Source organism: Dermochelys coriacea, chromosome 8, assembly GCF_009764565.3.
Source record: "Dermochelys coriacea isolate rDerCor1 chromosome 8, rDerCor1.pri.v4, whole genome shotgun sequence".
Taxonomy (NCBI): domain Eukaryota; kingdom Metazoa; phylum Chordata; order Testudines; family Dermochelyidae; genus Dermochelys; species Dermochelys coriacea.
In genome coordinates this window covers 41,863,960-41,887,184 of record NC_050075.1, presented here as the reverse complement: position 1 = coordinate 41,887,184, position 23,225 = coordinate 41,863,960, and the positions used below count along the sequence as shown (strand labels likewise).

Genomic DNA, 23,225 nt, shown 5'->3' with positions numbered 1-23,225 from the left:
TGTATCCGCAAAAAGAAAAGGAGTACTTGTAGCACTTTAGAGACTAACAAATTTATTAAGAGCATAAGCTTTCGTGAGCTACAGCTCACTTCATCGGATGCATCCAACGAAGTGAGCTGTGGCTCACGAAAGCTTATGCTCAAATAAATGTGTTAGGCTCCTGTTCTTTTTACACGTTAGAGATTCCAAGTCGAAACTGGTTTCAGAGTAGCAGCCGTGTTGGTCTGTATTCGCAAAAAAGAAAAGGAGGACTTGCAGCACCTCAGAGACTAACACATTTATTTGAGCATAAGCTTTCGTGAGCTACAGCTCACTTCATCGGATGCACCCCCCCTGCCGCACCCCCTACTGGGGAACTGGACCTATGCTAGCCCCGAGCCCGCCCCTGCCATGGGGGAGGGGCCGGGATCCCCTCCTCTCACCAGCGCCGGCTGCAATTTTTTTGCGGCGAAGAAATATCCGATTGAGCGGCTGCCGAAGACCCGGACGTGCCGCCCCTTTCTATTGGCCGCCCCAAGCTCCTCTTTCTGGCGCCTGGAGCCGGCCCGGCCTGTCGCTGCCGGCGGGGCTCCACTCGGCCCGCCCCACCTTCGCAGAGCGCCCAGGCAGCCCCGCGATGATTGGCCACCGCTCAGCGCGCGCCCGCCCATGAACCCACAGTCACGCCACGGCGAGGGCCCCCGCGAGCTTCCTGATTGGAAGGCGGCTGTGCGGGGCGGTGTCTACGGGAGCGAGGCGGGGGTGGGGAGACGAACCTGAGCGGGCGGGGCGCTCTGCCCGCCGAGGGGGTGTGGCCGGCTCTCGGCCGTGCGCGCGGTCCGTAAAGGCGCGCGGAGAAAGTCGCGAGTTTACTGGGCGCGCTCTAGTCCGCGGGATGCAGCCCGTGGTGCTGGTCACCGGCGCTAGCAGGTGAGGCGAGGCGAGGCGGAAGCACCATCGGGCGGGGCGCGGGGCTCTGTCTCTTTTTGGGGCGAGCGAGCTCGGGGGTGCCCTCTGCAGCCCCCTCACCGGGGGGGGGGTGTGAGACCCCAGGCCTCCCCCCCCCGGGGTCTGGAAGGCAGGAGCTGTTGGGGAGCACTTCTGGCGGCCCCACAGGCGGAGGGCACTGGGAGCAGCCCGCTCCGCTTCCCTCGCCCGGGGGAAGGGATCCCCCTGCACTCGCCGGCGGCGGGAAGTGGAGTGCCCCGCTGGGAGCTGGCGGAGTGCAGCGGGCTGGAGCCGGGCTGCTGCGCTTCCCGCCGCTGCCAGTGAGTGCGGGGTCGCTGGGGGCAGAGCTGGAATGGGGGCGGGGCGGAGCCGGGGGGGAACGGTACGAGGCAGCGTGGAGGGAATTGTCTGGGGCCCAGTGCCGCCCTAGGGACGGGCCCGCCCCTTGCAGTGGGCGCAGCTTGGGCGGGGGCTGGCCGGGGCACAGGGCTTGTCGTGGGGGCTTGTGCTGCCTTGTATGCAGCACACAGCTGCCTAGGTCACTGTAAAATTTGGGGCGATTTGGTTCCCCAAATTTCCTGGTGCCCTCTGCAGCTGCGTACGCCTAAGTGGTGCGGTGCCAGTGCCACGATGTGCAGGTGGCAGCCCCAGGCTGACTGGGCTCTTGTCTCCCTGGACTGTTGCAGTGGCATCGGCTCTGCCCTATGCAAGCGGTTACTGCAGGAGGACGCTGGGGTCCGGCTATGCCTGGCCTGCCGGAGCATGCAGAAGGCCGCTGCCACCAAGGCCGTGCTGCTGGCCACCCACCCTGCCGCCCAGGTTACCTTCGTGCGCCTGGATGTCAGCAGCCTGGAGTCTGTCTTGCGGGCAGCCAGCGAGATCCAGCGCAGGTGTGTGGAGCCCGCCCGGGCTCGAGGCGGGTGGGTGCTGTGCCCCTAGCCCTGGCTGAGGAGAGTGAGCAAGAGGGACCTCTCTGGTTCAATCCGCTGCATCCAGCAGGTGTGTCTTGCCGGCCCTCCCTGTGCTGCCCGTGGTACTGGGAGCCAGGCCTGGGAATAAGCCTGAAGCACAGTTAGTTTTTTCACTCCAAGTTGGGGGAAAGGGCTGAGAGGTGTCCTCCTTGAGCTCAGCTGGTGTTGTTCAAATGCCATTCTCTAGTGTGTGTAGGGCAAAGAGGGGACTCTTTGCCCAGCCTGCGTTTGCTTCAGGCAGCTGTAATAGAATCTTAGAAAATTAGGACTGGCGATGACCTCCTGAGGTCTCTTAGTCCAATCCCCTACTCAAAGCAGGACCACCCCCAACTAAATCAAAGACCAACACCGACTAAGTTCCTGTCAGGCTCTGTAAAGTCCTTGTGCAGCCAGTGGTTTGGGCACCATGCTTCACAAAATGTGGAAATTCAATGTGTACGCAGCATAGGAATGCTACAAGCCCCACTTCTGTTGTGCCCTGTCTCCTCCCCCCCCCCCCCCCCCAAACTATCAGTCTTACCTCTTGAGCTACTGGAGTGATCTTTCACCTACCACAGTCCAAAAGTACACCACTGAGCCTGACATGCTAAAGCATTTCCCTGAAACCAGGAACACTGGAGAGCTCCAGACAGAAAGTGATCTGTTTGCCACTTGCCTTAATGTTGCTGGCCACGATGTCCTGTCTTGAACAGGAGAGTTGCAGAACTTAATGATACAAGTTACAGATTTTATAATTGCATTTGAGCTTAACATTCCCCACTGTTGCTTCCACTAGCTCTTCTGAAATAGGAGAGCCTCAGGTGTGTTGAGCACCCTGCCATCTAGATCTGGTCTGAGAGGGTCAGACAACACAGCAAAAATGCATCAGCCTCAGGAACCTTGTATGTACTAAGGCTCCAGGTATTGCTTCCAACCTCCCCAAAACAGCTTAACTGATGGTGGCAACAATAGGAAATCTGGTTCTTCCACTGCCGATCAGGTCACTTCTGGATTTGTTTCAGGGGTAGTGAAGATCTGTTTACACACTGCTTTGAGATATTGAGTTGGAAAGTAGTAACTGCAGAGTTACTCTGGTGATATCTGTGTTATAAAAATCCCAGTCCCAACAGATATTCACCTATGGAAGTTAGGTGCCTAAATTCTTTTGAATTATCCTAATCTTATTTTCTCTTGAAAATCCTGGATAGCTAACTGAAATTTGAAGCATATAGAAGTTTAGAAAACTGATTACTTGTGGGCATCAGTTATATTTTAAGAACTCTAGATTTAACCCCCAACACTCAAGATTTTGTGGGATTTTTATGTTCAGAGTGAATTTTACAGTTCAGATCCCTATAATGGATTCAATCAAGAATTCTCAGAATCTGGGAAACTTATTCTGGATCCCAGCTCTGGATCATGTTTAGTTTTATTTTGCAAAATGACATCATCATGATTAGCTTAATATTCTTTGAACTTCAAAATAAAGAAATGACTTGTCTCTGAGCTTCTGTCTCCATTGTGGGCTAGCATTAGCTGTGGTGGGTTTTTTTAAGAGATGCTATAGATAATAGCCGTAACCAACCATACTCTGTTTCCTTTGTGTAGGTTCCAGCGCTTGGACTATCTCTTCCTGAATGCTGGGACCATGCCAAATACCCATGTTAACTTCAAAGCACTGATCTCTGGTCTCTTCTCCGGGTACAAAATACCATCCTTAAGTAACAGTCAGATACTTTTCTCTTCCTGGTTTTGTCCTTGGATGAGTAAGGGGAGGGGAGATACAAAATGGATGATGGCATGAATGAATGTTCCAGTGGTTCACTGAGATTTTGGATGGCTGATAATGTGAGGGATGGTTAATGAAACACTGAATGAGTGGGCGGTTTAGCTAAAAGGTGAACAAGATCTTCTTTCTAATGTAATCATTACTTAGGAAGTCATAAATGTGCATGGTTGTCTACAAAAGCCTTCTGCTCAGAAGAGTTTACAGTCCAGGTAAAGCAGAAAGGCTTGCCAGACTGGATTCAATGGATTATAACGGGCTCTCAAACTGGGAGTCATGAGGTTATTACGTGGTCACCAAAAAGCTTGTTGTGAGAACCCCTGGTCTAGAGAAGGTTCTTGAAAGAATGGGAGAACAGTATGTTTAAGGCAGTGGGGAAGGTGTGGGAAGACTGAGACGGAGGGAGAAGCATATATTGAGGTAGAGAATAGTATTAAAGGTATAGCAGGCAGAAGTAAGGGGCTTCTGAGGTTTGGGCCTCTAGTGAATGAGGTGGTGGTGAGCAACTTCTCTGTTTAAAGAGACCAGCATGACCTTGCTTGGCAGATGAAAATCAAGAGTTGAGACTGCTGTGGAGGCATGCTGGGAATGCTGTAGTTAAGGTATCAGTGTAGCAGCCATGTTAGTCTGTATTCGCAAAAAGAAAAGGAGTACTTGTCGCACCTTAGAGACCAACAAATTTATTTGAGCATAAGCTTTCGTGAGCTACAGCTCACTTCATCAGATGCATTCAGTGGACATAAGGTAGTGTCAGGTCTCTGCTTCTGACAGGATCTTAACATCTCTGTTTAACAGCTTGGGAACAAGAGAAGAGAAACTGGATGTGGGATCTGAGCCGAGGCTAGGGATGGGCGGCTTGAACAGTTTGAGAAATGAGCAAATGTATCTAGGCCTTGTCCAAACATGGAAAACTTTAACTCTACTGGTATGGTTGGAGGGGTACAGCTCAGATCACACCGTCAGTCACTGGTATACAAGTGCTTATACTGGTACAGTTGATCCTTGTATGGGAAGAGGAAGTAAGCTATACTGGTATAAGGCATTTTTTTATACCAGTGCAACCATCTCAGTAAAAAAAAAAAAAAAAATCATACCCTTAATGTATGCTGGTGTATGCCCAGGTCTTGTAACAGCATAAAAGTGTGGAGATAAAACTGGTGCTGTAGGTGGAGACAACGGATTTGATAGCTGGAATGAGGAATTAATTCCACCAAACAAGTCAGATGTGTTAATGGCCTACTGGGATGGGGCGGCAAAAATATTAATAGAGAAAAATGGGTCACCATACAGCCTGTAGATGTTCACAGGAAGCTGGGAGAGCGGAAGATCAGCTACAACATTGCAGGGCATCAAGTTCTTCTCAAATAGCAATGAATTATGGTTTGTTGTATCCTTCTGAAGTAGGGAAATAGGTCTTCCCCCCCCACTTCCATATATAGGGAAGCTGACTTATGGAAGTTAAGTGAGTGCAAATTCAGTGACTGACAGAGCCAGGAACTCCTAACTCTTATTTGCTTTAACCACTAGACTGCTTTTCCTCTGAGTTACAGCCCATGTTACAGGCTCCCATTTAGTTTGTGAGCAGCAAACTGGAAATCAGTTTTTTTTTTAAACTGTTTTCTGTTGTAATAACAAATCTCTAAAATCAAATCTCAGTAAAAATTGGAGCTGGCTGAAGTCTTTCAAAGTTTAGTTGAAAGACTTTTTTAAACAATTTGTTTTTAAAAATGCAAAGCAAACAAAAACCCTGAGACTGGGATCTTTGCTTTTCAAAATGTATGCTCTTAAATATTTAAGATTATCAGAATTCTTCCTTTTCTAAAAAGTGATTTGGAACTATTTTGACTTTTGAACCTTCAAAATGAAAACTGCTTCTGAATTTGGTTCTGCAAGGAGTTTTTCAATCTGTTGTAGAGCTGGTCAAAATACTAAAAATGATAAGAAATGTTCAATAAAATTATCACCTGAAGAAGCTATAGCTCTGTCTAAAATTTCCTCTATCCTCTCCTTGTATTCCAGGAAAGCAGTCCATATGCTGAGCACAGCAGAGGGACTGTTAACTCAAGAAGACTGCATCACTGCAGATGGCCTGCAGGCTGTGTTTGAAACCAACCTCTTTGGACACTTTATACTGGTAAAACTGCTTCTGACAGTCAGGCCCTGATTCTGCATCAGTGTGCAGTTTTGGGTAGAGCAGGAATTAAATGGGTCAGTTCACCTCTCCCGATGTTCCTGTACACTTGAGACTGGGTCAGTGTATCTGAGTAATGTGCAGTGGTCCAGGCATAGGGCAGGAGGCCACACTGTCCCCTGTACATACCCTGGCCTGGTCAGCTGTCTCCTAGTGGCTGAATGACAGCCAGGTTTGGGATTTCCCAATGTGCAGGCAACATTTCTTACTGAAAGAGTTAGAATTACTTCAGGGTTACTCTGCATTGCCAGCAGACACGTTGGCTCCTAAGAGAGAAAAAGACCTGGTTCTCCCTACTTTGCAGCCTGTCTCCTGTGCAAAGTGAATGCAAACAGGCTATAAAATGCTACCAACCAGGATCTGGGTCTGAGGTATACCAGTGACATGATTCTCCAATTACGTGTTTCTTGTGCAGTCAGTTAACCCAAACCCCTGCCCTCTAGACTAGCGTATCTGAAGTGGGAATTATTTTCAAATATCCTGGGATAACTGCTGAAATGGATAATCACTCTCATTTCCTTAGATTCGTCAGCTTGAGCCTCTGCTATGTTGCCTTGAAAAGCCCTCCCTGCTCATCTGGACGTCTTCCAGCAATGCCAGGAAGTCTGCTTTCAGTCTCGCTGACTACCAGCACAGCAAAGGCAAAGAGTCTTACAGTTCCTCCAAATATGCCATTGACCTTGCTAGTGTGGCTCTGAACAAGCACTTTAACAAGCAGGTGAGGGTGTCTACCCTATGGTATGTTTCAGAGTAGCAGCCGTGTTAGTCTGTATTTGCAAAAAGAAAAGGCATGCTTGTGGCACCTTAGAGACTAACAAATTTATTTGAGCATAAGCTTTTGTGAGCTATAGCTCACTTCATCGGATGTATGATGCGGAAAGCTGTCGCACTTGAGCATGTAGGTCTGAGAAATGTTGATAAGGTGGCATGCTCTTCAGTGAGTGCTAGTAGTATGTTGATGCATAGTTGTTCCATGAAGCAGTGTTCAGTTGCTTAATAGATTGCTTCATGGATGTGAAGGAGCTTAGCTAGGGTGAGTTTCAAGTAAGTATGATTGGTAGGATGTGGTGGGGAATGTTTGGTATAGAAGTTGCTTTTCAGTTTCAAACCTCACAGAATTGGGCTCTCGCCTTCAGAATACTTGGAAGCTGTAGCCTTGGCTTTGGGACAGACATTATCTCTCTTCGCTGGCTGCATTGTATTGATGTTTAATAAACCTTCCACTCTGTGGACTCATTCACGTGGTGATTGGCCTGCTCTGTCACATGAATTAAGCAGTCCATCTAGTCTAGCAATTTGTCTAAGACTTGCTAAGAAACATTTTAGAGGAAGGTGCAAGAAACTCATATGGGACAACTATAGAATAACCTGCCTGTAAGGGAAACTTCTTCCAACTGATGTGGCTTTTGCTCAGAGGTAGGAGTTGATAGGGCAAGTATTTTTAGAAGGGCCATCTGATATGACTGGATGGCCTGTAAAATCTGTGGCATTGCAGCAGATACTGGCATGGGAGCTGTTGACTATCCCACACTAGAATCTTGAACAAGAGGCAGGGCCTTCCCTGTCATGGGCCTGTGACTGGAATTAATGCTGCTTTCCCTAGTTCTGTGCCAGTCCGTAAATGGCAGCCTTCTTTCTGGAAAGAGTTACCATCCCTTACTGCTGTCTGTCTGCTATTTGGTGGGAGAGGGCTTACCTATATGTTAAGGATGAGGAATGTATAATGTTTCTCTACACATCTCTGCTCCCTGCTGCACAGGGGCATCTGCTGACTTTACATTGTGAGGCCTTTGGAAGGTGAGAGACACCTTGTAAATACTCTTCTGGTGTGTTCTTTCCAAGCAGATATGCAGCATTTAGTGTTGACTTGTATCCTCTCCTCCCCCCTCCACTTCTGCAGGGGCTGTATTCCAGTGTCGTTTGCCCAGGTCTTGTGATGACTAACCTGACTTATGGAATTCTGCCATCTTTCTTCTGGAAGCTGCTTATGCCCATCATGTGGATAGTGAGTAATCCATCTGAAACTGTGGGTTTATTTCCAACTCTTTGGGCTGGGATGGTCTTGGGCATTTCACTCCTAGGGGTGTACACAATGCCCTGTCTGCCGTATCACCAAGGCAGTTGTACAGTGTCCTTCACTCAGAGTGTGAATGGAAATGTAGCAGATTGCTTCACATTGGGTTGGGAAGTAGCCTTTTGTCAAAGTGACTCTTCGGCCCTTAAGACCAGCAGGGTCAGTTTGGGAGGTGAAGTTTTGGCAAATAGATGACTAGATAGCATGGAGCTCCTTATCTTCAGAGGTTTGGAGAGGACTGGTGAACAGCCCGCCATTTTTTCCCCTCATTCATATATTTGTAAATGGGTGCAAAGCCAGGGCTACCAGTTAGGTGGTGCCCCATGGTTATTTGCCTTGTGGTGGGATACTGCTGTGTGCCATGTGCTGCAACAGCCAGAGAAGAAGCTGTATCTTAATACAGCGGTCCTTTGCCATGCATGTTGTAACAGAATGGCAAGGGTCTTCTGCTGTTTCATTCTGTTGGGTGTTGAAATCCTTAGGGCACTGTAGGTGAATTACATTCCACCTTGATAGCAGGCAGGCAGAGGTAGCCCTCTGGGGAATCAAGAGCTAGCGTCTGGGACAGGCATAGGCTAGACAAGAAAGAAACCTTTATATAGCCAAGCCTGGAAAGGAGGCTTAGGCTGAGTTTCAGTGACCTCTGTGAATTTCCCTTCAGTTAATTTAACCCAAAGTACAAGAGTGGGGTGATGCTCTGCAGCAAGTGAGACTTTCTGGAGCTGGGAAGGGGACTCTACCACCAATCGCCTTTTATGGCCCAAGATAAATATTGCTGCTGAGAGACGCTAGTGGGGGGGCCCTAGTTGGGGAAGCTGATTTTAACCATGGCCTTTGATCTCTGGTTGCTCAGCCTCATGCGTTAGGCTCATTTCCCAGAGGCACTGAGCACTTACCACTCCATGGCCCCAATCAGAGTTATTGGTGCTCAACATCTGTGGGAATTAAGCAGAAGCTGGGCAACTAAAAGCAGAGGGACCCCAAATCTGAGACAGTTGTTGATCACCTGAACCATAGTTAATAACTAGGCTGGTATTTTCAAAGCACTAAGCATTGGCATATGGTAAACTTCCCACTCCAGTAGGAACAAAGCTAGGTAATCCATTCCTCTGAATGGCTCACCCTCAATTAATGTTCCTACACATGGAAAACGATTCCTAAGAGAATACAAACTTCAGCAGTGAAGTCACCAACTTTTAAGTGTGTTTTGTTTCTCCCTGGCACCTCTAGTGGAAAGTGGCCTCTTCCACATGCTTCACTTTCTTTCACCTCCCTTTACTCTCCCCATCCCCACACCTTTCCTTTACTATCTTATTCTGTGCCTGTTCTCTTCCTCTGCAGTCCTCAGTTTTCCAGCCTTGCTAATATTCCACACACTATCTACAGACAGACTTTGTGTGTCCATCAGCCAGGCACCTTTCCATCTGTCCTACGAGCAGCTGCCTGTGTTTGGCCTTGGCACTGCTGCCACAACCTGCTACCTGCTTGCTGTTGGGACCCGCCTGTGCCAGCCCCAAATAAGTCTCTCTCTCTCTCTCTCCTGGCTGCCGCCTCCTAGAATATCGGGGTTGTAAGGGACAGCAGGAGGTCATCTAGTCCAATCCCCTGCTCAAAGCAGGACCAATCCCCAACAAATCTTCCCAGCCAGGGCTTTGTCAAGCCGGGGCTTAAAAACCTGTAAGGAAGGAGATTCTACCACCTCCCTAGGTAACACATTCCAGTGCTTCACCACCCTCTTAGTGAAAAAGGTTTTCCTAATATCCAACCTAAACCTCCCCCACTTCAACTTCAGACCATTGCTTCTTGTTCTGTCAATCACTTTTCACTCACTGAATCACTTTTCATTGGATGACAAGGTGTCATAAATTGCACTCCACCCACAGCTTGGGAACCAGCTGGAAGACAGGCATATCAGGGCATGGGGGCTCAGCTGGTCCCCTGCATGCCTGCTGCCCCCCACCCCCAGCAGCATAGAGAGACTTGTTGGCCGTCTGGATTGTTCTAGTGAATTTACAGTGGCCCTGGGCTGAAGAGGATCACCCAGTCATCTAACAATAGGCAAGTGGCCTTACTCAAGGGATGGGGGAACTGTTGGCTAGGCCACTAGCAGCAGAGGGCCTTGTGCCTTAACACTACTGCTGACCTCCAGGGAGCTCAGTCTTGATTTCCCTGCTCCAAGGCATGGGTGTTAGTAAGTTTCATGTTTCGTTGTTTGTTCTCTTTCAGATCCGCTTTTTCACCAAGTCTTACACACTAACTCCATACAATGGAGCAGAAGCTCAGGTATGTAGCATGGCTTGCACCTCAAATCACTACTTGTCTGCAGTGTGCAACTCCTCCCAGCCCCCAGGTGTCTGGTGCTGGCTGTGAATGCCTCCTCTGCCAGATGGATACATACAAAGCAGTGTTTCTCTACTCTTGCCCTGTACATCTGAATCACTTTCCACAGTAAGTGCTAAGACACTGAGCTGGTATCTGAGGTTCTTCAAACAAATGGTTTTTCACTCTCTTCTTCTTCACCTATTCAGAGAGACCCTGTGGTCTCTAGATCTTAGTGATGGTCCCTTCTGCCCTTACCCAAGCCAGGACCTGTATCCCTTCTGGCCTTACAGGTCAGAGCAAATGGCTGTAACACAAGTCATCGAACTGAACCCAGTAACGCCTACCTCAAACAGAAACCACAAGCAGCTTGTGTTGAACCATGGCATATCTTGCTAAAGACATGGTAAGTGTAACTAGTGTCTATTAGGAGCATGGACTGTGGTGTTCCCAGTACCACAGGGAGTAGAGCAGCCAGCTGCCTCTCTGGAGCTTAAGTGGAATATCTCATTGAGGAAACTGGGCAGTTTGGCATCCTCTTCCCTCTGCATGTTGTCAAGTTGTTTTATTCTAAACTGCACAGCTGTCCAAACAAGCTGGACTACCTGCCCACACAACTATGCTATTGTCTTTAAAGGTATGGCTCCTCAAACAAAAGCCAGAGTCACTGGATGCACTAATGAAATATCACAGCTGTACTTCACCAATGGGGAAGAACTATGTGGAATCCCAAAAGGTAAATATAGCAATGACTCTGAAGTCAAATTTACTCTTGAGGGAATTGTGTAACAAGAAAATGAAAATCATGTGCACAATAGTTTAGTTTAAAATTCTGCAAACTTTATTTGTCAAATAGATATGGAGGCTCCAACATGGCAGGGGGGAACACAGGTCTCTGGCTGTGTGGAGTGAGAGCACCCTGTAGCTCCCTCCCCCCAGGACACAGACTTGGTGATGAGGTTACACCTGACCAACACAGCACAAAGGCCAGGACTGCCCCAGAAACATTGGGGGGGGAGGGGCGGGCTGCCCTTTGTTAGGCATGTGGGCAGGCAGGCTCAGCCTGGCAGGATTCAGGAGTGGGGTGAGGGTTCTGTGTGGGACAGTCTGGGTGCAGGCAGATTAGTGTGGGGGTTCAGGTGCAGGGGATCTGGATGCACTGGGAGGGGCTCATTCTGGGTACAGGAACAATGGGCTCAGCAGGGGAGGGGTCTGGGCTTGGGGGGCCTCTGGGTGTGGGGGAGTCTAGGTGCTGGGAGAGTAGGGCTGGGTGGAGCAGCGTTCAAGGGGGGCTAGTCGGAGTGGTCCAGGTGCAGTGGGTGTGGGGCTTACTGGGGTTCAAGGGGGGGCTCAGCAGGGGTGGTCTGGGTGCAGGGGTGGGGGTTTGGATGTAAGGGTGGTGGTGGGACTGGGCAGGGGCTCCAGAGGCAGGGAGTGAGGCTGGGGGTGTGTGGGTCTGGGTCCAAATACAGGGGGTTGGGGTGGGGGAGAGCTTCCTGCAGCTGAGGGAGATTTCTGGGGGTGGGTCTGACTTTTCCCTGGCCCCAGCCACTCCTGCAGGGGAAGAAGTCCTGTAATCCCCCCCCAGCCTAGTTGGGAGCAGCAGGAAAGCTATCATAAACTTACAGCTAAGGGTAGCATAAAATCCCTCGTGGGTAACTGTACTGAATATTTACCTATAAGGGATAAGAAGCTCAAATAACCTACTTGGCACCTGACCAAAAGGGCCAATGAGAAAAGATGCTTTCAAATCTAGGGGGTGGGGAGGATTTGTTGGTGCTCTGTTTTTGTTCTCTCTGGACAGAGAGAGGGACCAGGCAGGAGAAAAAATCTCCTAAAAACCACCAGAAATGAGCATCTAAGATTACAAAAATTGTAAGTAAGGCAAGGAAATGAGTTTTAGCTTGTGAATTTTCCCTATGCTAAGTGAGTTTTGTTCCTGGGTGGTGGTTGGTATGTGTGTTTTTGTTGTAACTTTGAAGCTGAGCCTAGAGGAGAGTTCTGTGTTTTAAATCTTTTCATCACTTGTAAAAAATACCTTCCATCCCCATTTTTACAGAGGTGCTTCTTTTACTTAAGTTCTTTTAAGAATCTGATTTTTTTTTTTTTATTTTAGTGCCTTAAAGATAAAGGCACTTGTCTGTACTTGTATCAAAGGCAATTGGTTGGTATATTCTCGAGCCTCCCCAGGAAAGGGGTGAAGGGGTTGGGGGTGTTATTTTGGGGAAATAGGACTCCAAGTGGTCCTCTTCCTGAATTTTTGTCTAAATCACGTGGGGTGGTGGTAGCAATACTATCCAAGGACAAGGACAGGATTTGTGCCTTGGGGAAGTTTTTAACCTAAGCTGATAGGTTATAAATAAGCTTATGGGTCTTTCATGCAGGTCCTCACATCTGTATCCTAGAGTTCAGAGTGGGGAGGAAACCCTGACATGAGCCCAACACATTGTAAGAGCCACCGCTGGCATATCTCCAGAACACCCCTCCTCCCACACCACTTCATTGATTTACCTCTCTGCTGGCTGGTCTGGGTGCCCTAAACAACGTGGCCACACTGCTGGGAAATGGTGCATAACCACTCTCTCAGCTTCCCTGTCAAAGTTCCTTTTCTGCAGAGAAGCAAAGAAATCTGGGGGAGGACATTACATTCTGCACAGGTGCAGAGTTCCCCCAGGAGTACAAATTTTAAGAGCTGGACTGTTATGTATTGGCTCAAAACACTTACCTGCTTCCATTCTTCCTGCTATTTATGCTCTACTGCACAGTGCCCAACCTAGCCTGCCAGTCTCTGTATCTCACTGTATGAATGCACTGCCTCTGGACTAACAGCTGAGTGCCTAGGTAGGTGGCCTTCTGAGTAGGCATTATAAGACAGTGTCCCTGCCCTTCTGTGTTAAGACCAGAATCACCCTCTCTACAAGAAGTTGCATCAAGCCTTGTGTTGATGTGGAAGCCTAATGGACTATCGGGGCGGGGGATTGGCTTGAACTTAATTGGATCACAGGAGTTCAAACAGAACCAGCACGAGACCCAGCCCTTCCCATTCTCTTCAGAGCCACTGAGAGGTATGAGCAGACATACAAGATTTCTGCTGTTGCAAGGTGGAGAAAAGATCTCCTCTCACTGCTGCACACCAGGACATGTGTAGTTCAGTGAGGTGGGGGAGTATTCTTCCTTTTGTAGCCTTATCCTTGGGAAGCTCTGACAAGCCCCCTTCTGTTCCAGTGGTCCTCAAAATGCAGGCTCTGTGCTGACTGTACAGTTTTACTCTGACTTTGTAGCAAGCACACAAGATAATACAACTGTTGCGGTCATAAGTTTGCTAGAAATCCATATAGTTATGACAGTCTCTGAACCAGAGAGCTTACAAAGGAAACTGGTGGTGAGGAGAATGGCTGTTATACCCCAGCTAAGTGACTGTGCTTATGAGTATGTACTTTGTTCTATCTGATTTTAATTATACACTTGTTCTACTTCTGGGTGGCCAGCTGGAGTTGAGCGCAGGAGGCCAGGCGGGGCTGGAATGGAGAGGGAGGAGTGCAATCGGCTGGCATGGGGTGCTTGAAGGGTTGCAGTCACAGCAGAGCCAGAACCTGCAGCCAATTACACTATAGCAAGGGAGAATTCCCTCTGCAGAGTCAGTGAAGTAAAATGAAAAGGAGTACTTGTGGCACCTTAGAGACTAACAAATTTATTTGAGCATAAGCTTTCGTGAGCTACAGATCACTTCATCAGATGCATTAGATTGCATCCGATGAAGTGAGCTGTAGCTCACGAAAGCTTATGCTCAAATAAATTTTAGTCTCTAAGGTGCCACAAGTACTCCTTTTCTTTTTGCGAATACAGACTAACACGGCTGCTACTCTGAAACCAGTGAAGTAAAATGTTAGGCTGTGATGACTCCAGCTGAAAGGCCTAGATTTCACCCCCAGCTGTGATTAATGCTGGCTGTCTTGGGAAGGAGCCTCAAGGCAGGGGTTTCAGTAGTGTACACCATACAAATTCCTCCTGGCTTGTGCTTCCATTTCCTACTGCAGAGGCTACAGTTTACACTTGTGTCCTTGGCAGCTTGTGCTAATGCTGGGGGAGCTTTCCTTCCCCTCAAAGGAGTGACTCCACATCCTATCCCCCATAAAGCAGCTCTCTTTTATTTGGGGACAACATCCAGCGGTTCTGTGTCAGTCCTCATTGCAGCCCTCTTGTCTAATATTACTGCTCCGGTTTTCTTGCAGATGGATGTGGAAGAAGAAACTACTGAAATATTTTATCAAAAGCTGTTGGAACTGGAGAAGCATGTCCTAGCAAGATTGAATGCTCCCTTTAGCCCTAAGTAACAAGATCCAGTCAAGGCCTCCAAGGACAAATCTTTCTGGCACTAGTGACATTGGAGTTCCTTCTAAGGGGGTATTATGTGTTTGCAGTAGAGGCCTTCTTGGAGACGTGGCTTTGTAGCACCTCTCATCCTTTGTTCAGTCTGGGAAGGAGTGATCTCCTACAATGGGAGATATGAGAAGGATTGAATAGTAATTTCGTCTCTTGGAGTCCAGTACAAGATTGCTCTCTCCACTAACACTTTCTAGAAAATTGCCTAAACCAGGCCTCCATTTCTTCACAATAAACTGCAGGTTCCAAGAACTACTGAGGAAAAAGCATGAATGGGTTGAGAACTCAGTGTGAGCACAAGGTGAAAATAGGTGGTAGGGCTGGTCTTGCACAGAAGGCCCCTCTGTTGCCAGGCTTCCTGGATAGCCACATGTGCCTGTTAAAGTCAGACTCTTCAAAAGCTGATCAACATGTCTAATGCTAGAATACTGCAGATTGACACCCCAGCTTGCAGCACACTATGGCCATGCTGCTCAATAGAAGCCCTGTAGTGTGCTTTTCTCTTTCCAGCATGAGTAGATAAAAATGCAGGATGAAATTTTTAGACCTCACCAGCAGGATCCACACAATCACTTTAATGTGATAGGCTGCAGCTTGATGGAGAGAGATGACCATGCTCTGCTTCTGTCTAAGTACAAAGTGCTCTTTATACAAAGAAAGGAGCAGTACTGCTTTCACCCTTGGGTTGTAGCATCTTGTATTGAGGCACAGAGTTGGTGCAGACCTTAGACATAACTTCTTCAGCCTTTGGGAAGGCACTTTTGATACTAATCTGTTAGAATCCTACTAATCTGAGAGCATCAACAAGGGTGATCCAGTTGTTATACTATATGGGGACTTTTGGAAAGCCTTTGACAAGGTCCCTCATTAAAGGGTCTTAAGCAGACGTGATAAGAGGAAAGGCCATCTCATGGGTCAGTAACTGGTGAGAAGATGGGAAATGAAGGGTAGGAGAGAGATCAATAGCAGTCATAAATTATCTGGAAAAGGGGGTGAATAATGAGTTGGCAAACTTTTTTGCTGCTGACCTAAAATAACTCCAGATGGTGAAGTCCAAAGCTGAGTGTGAAGACTTAAAGGGATTTTACAAATCTGGGTGCCAAAATGGCAGATGAAATTGATGGATGCAAAAATAATCCTGATTGGGAAACATAGACTGAAAGAATCATAGTCTATTCTGCATTTGTGACCCTTCTCCCAGCCAGTGAATGAGAACCTGGACAAGATAGCATCCTACATGAACATCAGAACAAAAGAGCAATGGCCCAGATTTGTTTTAGGGCTTCTGAGTAATAACCAAGCCATTGAAGAGCAGTCTCCTCAGTTTTTGGTAAGGTGCGTTTGACCCTTATGATAAATGGTGTCAGCAGCTTTTCATCCCCCGATGTCGCTTAATGGACAGTGCACGGGACAGCCTCAGGAGACCTGGGTTCATTGCTGGCTCTGTTGCTGGCCTGCATCATACTCTCTGCAAATAGAGATGATGATGACAACATCCCTTTATAAAGCACTCCAATCTCTTAATGGAGCATTAAATAAGAAGCAGATCTCACTATTACCACAGGAACCAGGGACATCTCCATGGCCCCAGAGTGCCAAAGGTCCAGGTAAGCAGAGGCAGCTAGATACTCGGACTCCTCCCACCACAGCCCTCTAAATTTTTCACAAAAAATGGAGGATTAGACTTGGGCTGCTTCGTGGCTGGATGGTCTATGTTAACTAGGTTTTTTGAGAAGTGGCAGCAGGTTCTCATTTGGAAGTCAGCGGCCTGCACTAGAACAGTGTTTGTAGTCACCACCTACCATGCACCCAGTCCTTTCCTATCAGGCTTCACCAGCCAGTAAGGATACTAGCAGTGAAGTAAAGTATTCTCAACATTCTACTTCCCCAGACACCAACATTGGTCAAAGCTCAACCCAAGATGACCTAGCATGTGTTTCTCTGAACAGTAACACAAAACTTCTTCCCAGCAGGAAGGTGTGAGCACCAAGCACAGTCAGCCTGGATTAAGATAGCTTACTGCTACCCAGAACAATTCTACCTGAGACTTTCCAGGTGTGGTGAGGGTAGCAAAGACCCTGATCTTGGCATACCCCACAGCCATCGCACAAGATTTACTAAATCAGTGTGACGAATGTGTGGTGAGCAAATGCTGTGTGTCCTAGAGTGTGGTTTATGTTCTGAACTTCTGAGTTACTGCTCTCCTGGCAGAGGGGAGCAGACAGCTCAATGCTTTCCTCACTGATGTGCACAATCACAAGTTCACTGATTGTATGCCACTGAGCTGGAATAGGTCTAGCTAGCCAAGCAATGGAACAACTACCATATTCTACAAGATGGCCTGACTCAAGGTGATTGGGGAAAACCAACCGCTGCAGAAGGAAGAACTTGCTCCTGGACCCTGTGACAAAGACACCATGAGCAATCTGGTAATTGAACCAGGTACATGGAGGGAAGTGGGAAGATGTAAAAAAACAACTGATCACCTGGGAGAGGAGAGAGTGTTTCTGGGAGACGAAACTGAGACCAGGTCAGGTCCCAGGAATTCCTTGGCTTCCTAAAAGAAGATAAGCTGGTTCTGCTTAATCTGGTTTATAATAATAAATTAAAAAAAAAAAAGACCATCTAACTTCAGTTGTAGTGAGCTGTAAGATTAGATGAGACTAAAGTGGCACATTGGCTTTTTAGTGTGAAACTCTTTTCTCTCTGATGCTTTGTTCAATTGTCAAACACACATTGTTTCAAGCTGGCTGCTGATCAATCTCGCTGGACAACTGAAGGGAGGAAACACAGGTGCCCAAACCTAGTAAGAGCTGTAGGGTGAGAAATTATTGGGACCTGGGACACTGTAGCTCTCTTCCCTAAATTCCAAAGTCAGACGGGACTATTGTGCTCATCTACTCTCACCTCCTGTATGACATAGACCAGAGAACTTCCCTGCACTAATTCTAGTTTGAACTAGAGCAGATCATTTAGGAAAAACATCCAATCCTGATTGAAAAATTGTTAGTGATGGCAAATCCACCACAACCCTTGATAAATTGTTCCGGTGGTTAATTACTCTCACTGTCTAAATAAATAAAATAAAAAAAATTGCAACTTATTTCCAGTCTGAATTTGTCTAGCTTCAACTTCACCTGTTTGATTGTGTTAGACCTTCCTAGGGCCAAGGCCCCTTCCTAGGAGGAAGCCTCCTCTGATCGCCTCCCCGCCAACATCACTGCAGCTCCGATCGCTGGCACTGGGAGGGTCGGCACTGCCATGGTCTCCCCGCTCCTCTTCCTCTTCAGAAAACTGTTCTGAGCCCTGACAGGATTGTCAGCATTAGACACTGTTCCCATGGCCTCGGGAGTTACAGCTGCTATGGTGGCACAGAACAGTTGGCCCATGGGTCCCAGGGGGTTGAACCCATGCAGTGGCCATTCTGGTACCTGTGGGAGCCCCGGGCTAGTGCACCAGCTTGCAGCATTCCTACTCACTCTAGTTGGAGAGTGGGGCACCACCAGCAATATGCTGAGAGACTCCGGAACTGACTATCGGTACCATTGTGGGAGCTGTCCTCAGTACCGACCCCAGTGTGCAACCTGGTACTGAAATCTATACTGACTAGCATGCTCAGGTCTTCCAGATAGAGGAGGCACTTGAAGAAGGGTTAGATTTTCTTACCTCTTCATGGAGGATAAGTTGCTCTGCTACTGCATGAGGCAGTTATGAAGCCTATCAATATCCCGTGGCAGATACCTACTTCCCTCCCTCCCACCCACAGCGAAGAGAATGCAGTGGAAATACTTGCAGCCCGGCTCAAGGCTGTGAATTTTTATTTTCTCCCCCTCCTCCTGGATCTCTCGTGGTGGCTGCCACTGAGAGGTACGGGCAGGGCCAGACAGGTCATGCACCAAGGGCAAAAGAACAAAACAGTTGGACCTACTCAGCAGGAAAGCACATTCAACTGGAGGGCTCCAATTTCGCATAGCGACCTAGCAAGTGTGGAAGTCGATGAACAGATTTAGAGACAAACTCTCTCAGGACAGCCAGTAGGAGTTCTCAGCTGTGGTGGATGAGGGCAAGGTGGTTGCCAGAACCTCCCTGCAAGCAGCCATGGATGTAGCTGATTCTGTGGCCAGATTGATGGTCACAGCTGTCATCCTGAGAAGGAACTCTTGGTTGCAATCATCTGGGCTCCCACAGGAGGTTCAGCAGACCCTACAGAACTTGGTCTTTGAAGGCTCCTTGCTCTTTTCAGAGCAAACTGACACTACGCTTCACGGCCTTAAAGATTCTAGGGCAGAGATGGGCAAACTTTTTTGCCCAAGGTGCACATCCAAGAATAGAAATTGTATGATGGGCCATGAATGCTCACAAAATTGGGGTTGGGGTGAAGGCTCTGGCTGAGGCTGAGGAGTTTGGGATGTAGGAGGGTGCCCCAGGCTGGGAGCGAGGGGTTTGCAGGGTGGGAGGGGGATCAGGGCTGAGGCAAGAGTTGGGGTGCAGGAGGAGGCTCGAGGGAGGAGGTGGGTAGGCGCTTACCTCAAGTGACTCCCAGAAGCAGTGGCATGTCCCTTCTCCAGCTCCTACACTGAGGTGTGGCCAGGCAGCTCTGCACGCTGCCCCAGCTGCAGGAATCGCCCCTGCAGCTCCCATTGGCCACAGTTCCTAGCTAATGGGAGCTTTGGGGGCAGCGCTTGGGGCAGGGGCAGTATCCTGGTTGCCCCTATGCGTAGGAGCTAGAGGGGGCCATGTTGCTGCTTTCAGGAGCCAAGTGGAGCTGCCCCTGAACCTGCTCCCACCCCCGGAGTGCTGGAGTGGGGCAAGCCCCAGACCCTGCTCCCCCGTGGGAGTTTGAGGGCTGGATTAAAGCGGCTGGCAGGCCCAATTTGGCCTACAGGCCGTAGTTTGCCCCGTTCATGTTCTAGGGCCACACTAAACTCTCTAGGGCTGCATAATCTATTTCAGCCTAGAAGACCATATAGGTCCCAGCTGTTTGGGGGCTATTACCCCCAACAGCCTAGACATGATCATAGGAGGAGAAGAAATGGGGGTTTGGGTGCAGGCCACATCCACCCTCCTCTGCAACAGGGCCTTCCCAATCAGGCTCACACCGCTCAGGCAATTAAAACACTTGTTTTGATGAGATGCTTGAGGATGGCATACCATTCCCTATTTTCTCCAACAGCCTTTCTCAAGGCCTGGGAACAAATTACTTACAATCACTGGATTTTAAATACAGTTGAGTCAGGGTATATCCTCCAGTTTATATCCCTACCCCCTACCTTCCCCGTCCCTCTTCAGGGATCCTTCTCACAAGCTTCTGCTGGAGCAAGAAGTGCAGTCCTTTCTCTGGATGGGAGCTGTGGAAAAGGTTCCACTACAGCTAAGAGGAAAGGGGTTACTTCCTGATTCCCCAAAGCCAAGGGAGGTCTCAAACCAATCCTAGATGTGCTCCAGCTCAATCGTTACCTCAAAAAGCTAAAGTTCCATATTGTCTCTTCGGCATCTATCATTCCGTTGCTGGATCCAAGGGATTGGTATACTGCCCTCTACTTGAAAAAGACATATTTTCATATCTTGATATTCCAGGGCCACAGAAGATTCCTCAGATTTGTGGTGAGCCAGAGGCATTACCAATTAATTGTCCTGCCATTCGGCCTTTCAGCCTCCCTTTGAGTTTTCACCAAATATATGGGAGAGGTAGCGGTGTTTCTGAGGAAAAGAGTTCACTTGTTCCTGAATCTGGATGACTGGCTCATCAAAGGCCGGTCTCTGGCGCAAGTGGAGTCTGACGTCCTCATACAATCAACCTTCTGGGGCCTGGGTCTTCTGATAAATGTACAGAAGTTGACCCTAACACCTGTTCAAAGAACAGTTCATCGCTGTAGTTCTTGATTGAACGTTGGCAAAGGCCCATCTCCCCAAGGAACACTTTCAGTCAATCTTGTTAATAGGCTTCCTTTGGTCACAACCAATCACAACTGTCAGACTGTGCTTAAGCCTTCTCAGCCACATGGCTTCCTGTTGTAGTGTGACATGCAAGGCTGAGACTCGGACCTCTCCAGGCCTGGCGGGGCATGATGTACTCCCCTTCCAGGGTCCTCATGGTGCCAACTCGGGTCCTCAACTCCTAGTGGTGGTTGGACTGCAGGATAGTATGTGACGGAGTGCCCTTTACAAGACCCCGACCATCCAAACATCTGGTCTCCAGTGCCTCAGCTCATGGGGAGCTCATCTAGGACATCTCAGAACGCAAGTCTTGGGTCATGGGAGGAGATTTTGCTCCATATCAATATCAGGGAACTCAGAGCAGTCCACCTAGCTTGCCAGGCATTCCTGCCCCATATCACAAACAAGACAGTCTCGGTTCTCATGGACAATACATCAGCCATGTATTATATCAACAGACAAGGTGGGACCTGCTCGTCCCCTTTGCCAGGAGGCAATTCTTCTATGGGAATTCTGCATCACTCATGCAATTGAGTTAAAAGCTTCTTATCCACCGAGAACACAGAACCAGCTTACAGATCACCTCAGCAGGTTCTTTTTCACTCACCACTAATGGTCCCTTCACCCACATATTGTATTAGACATCTTCCGCAGGTGGGGTGTTCCCCCGATAGATCTGTTTGCCACTCACTCAAACAGGAAGTGTCAACAGTTCTGCTCCCTGAGGGGTAGGGTGATCACACATCCCGTTTTGGCCAGGACATTCCCTTTTTTTAAGCCCTGTCTTGGCTGTCCTGACTTTTTTGGTGAAAGTGGGCATGTGTCCCATTTGCTCTTGCCAACTTGAGGTACGGAGGAATGTGTGGGGTGGGTGGGAGTGCAAAGCCAGCCCTGCACGGGGGGCAAGGCTTCAGTGAGCAGTTTGGGCCAGCCCCATGTGTGTGGAGGGGGGCTCAGGCTAGCCCCAAAGTGTCCTGTTTTTCCTTTGGAAAATATGGTCACCCTACTGATGGGCCACAGCCCAGAGTCCATCATGGATCTCTTCCTGCTAACATGGTCGTCCCATCTGTTTTATGTCTTTCCACCCATCCCGCTGATTCACAAGGTGCTGACAAAGATCGGGCAGGGCTAGGCCCGAGTCATACTAATAGCTCCAGTGTGGCCCAGACAGCACTGGTACAACACACTTGTTCAACTGTCAGTGGAGACCCTGGTCAGACTCCTGCTTCACCCAGACCTGATGTCCCAGGACTGCTGGTGTTGACTCCTTGCATCTGAAAACATGGAATCTTCGTGTCTAAACGCTGATGAGTGAGCATGTTCTGAGCAGGTCTGTAAAATCCTCCTGAGCAGCAGAAAACCCTCCACGAAAGCAACTTATTGAGCTATTCTCCCTGTGGTCTTCCCAACGCAGAGTGCCTCCTTTTGGAGGCTTCATTACAGCTCATCTTGAACTACCTCCCCTCTCTGAAAGAGCAGGGCTTAGTCCTCTCCTCGAATAAGGTCCACCTGGCAGTCATCTCGGCATTCCACCCAAAAATAGGCAATAGATTGGTTTTCTCAAATGAGACTGTAATCTTCTTCCTTAAAGGCCTGGAGAGGATATTCTCGCAGATAAGGAAACTCATCCCCTCCATAGGATCTGAATCTTGTCCTTTCAAAATTGATGGGACTGCCCTTCGAGCCACTAGCAACATGCTCACTGCTGCACCTCTTTTTGGAAGGTAGCTTTCCTAGAGGCAATCACATGGGCCAGGAGAGTGTCGGAGATCTGAGCCCTCACTGTGGAACCTCCTGATACAGTCTTCTTTAAGGACAGTTATGCCAAGTTTCCCAAGTTTCCTTCCTAAGGTGGTGTCCCAGTTTCACACTAACCCATTTTTCTACCAGGTTTTTACCCTAAGCCACATGCAAATGGGGAGGAACACTGCCTGCACTCCTTGGAAGTTAGACGAGTCCTGGCATTTATGGTGAAAGGAGCAAATCGTTCTGTAAGTCTCTGCAGCTCTTCATAGCGACAGGTGAAAGGATGAAGGGGCTCCCCATCTCTGCTCAGACAATCTCGTCATGGATAACATCTTGTTTCAGAGTGTGTTACAACCTCACAGGTGTTCCCCCTCGGCCAAATCTCACCGCTCATTCAGCGAGGTCCCAAGCCTCATCAGGGGCCTTTCTGGCTCAGGTTTTTATTCAAAATACCTGTAGAGAGGCAACCTGGTGCTCAGTATATACATTTTTGACTCATTATACCATATGCACGCATATGCAAGAGATGATCCGTAATTTGGTTGAGTGGTGCTATTGTTGGCTTGACCTTGAACTCCAAGCCCACCTCCACTACAACTGCTTGCAAGTACCAAATCGAACTAGACATGTGCAAGCATTCGAAGAAGAAAAAATAGTTACCTTTCTGTAACTGTTGTTTATCCACCTGGCCTGGGGGCCACCTAAAAGTTTCATATATGAGGGCATTCAGATAAATGGAAATGCTATTCACTCGCAAACCTAAATTTTGTTTTTATGCTCCTCTCTAAAACATCTTTAACTCCTAGAATACAATGGGCCCCAGGTACTAGCAAACTTGAGGCTGCTTTGTTTGTTAGCATTTCGTAAGCACTTAGAGAGTGGGACAGAAAGTTCCATCCAGATGTAATTCTG

General features: G+C 48.4%; 1 protein-coding gene across 7 annotated transcripts; it reads left to right on the top strand.

The window, feature by feature from the left end:
* The first annotated feature begins 680 nt into the window (after positions 1-680).
* On the top strand, positions 681-14,890 carry HSD17B7 (hydroxysteroid 17-beta dehydrogenase 7). Of its 7 annotated transcripts, XM_038414296.2 has the most exons (9): positions 681-909; positions 1,614-1,817; positions 3,486-3,578; positions 5,683-5,797; positions 6,378-6,572; positions 7,755-7,859; positions 10,155-10,211; positions 10,885-10,983; positions 14,480-14,890. In XM_038414296.2, exons 1-9 carry the CDS (start codon positions 875-877, stop codon positions 14,579-14,581), a joined length of 1,005 nt encoding a protein of 334 aa, XP_038270224.1. In that variant the 5' UTR covers positions 681-874; the 3' UTR covers positions 14,582-14,890. The 7 variants fall into 7 exon arrangements, 5 of the variants coding, with proteins under 5 accessions (XP_038270224.1, XP_043376036.1, XP_043376037.1 ...); XR_006283084.1 differs by lacking the exon at positions 14,480-14,890 and having other exon boundaries at positions 773-909; positions 10,155-10,653; positions 10,885-10,927; XM_043520101.1 differs by lacking the exon at positions 7,755-7,859 and having other exon boundaries at positions 773-909.
* The last annotated feature ends 8,335 nt before the right edge of the window (positions 14,891-23,225 follow it).

Coding starts and splice junctions, on each gene's coding strand:
- HSD17B7 (XM_038414296.2), top strand. CDS start 875: ATGCAGCCCGTGGTGCTGGTCACCGGCGCTAGCAG. Junction 3,579..5,682: donor ATCTCTGGTCTCTTCTCCGG/GTACAAAATACC, acceptor CTTGTATTCCAG/GAAAGCAGTCCATATGCTGA. Junction 7,860..10,154: donor TTATGCCCATCATGTGGATA/GTGAGTAATCCA, acceptor GTTCTCTTTCAG/ATCCGCTTTTTCACCAAGTC.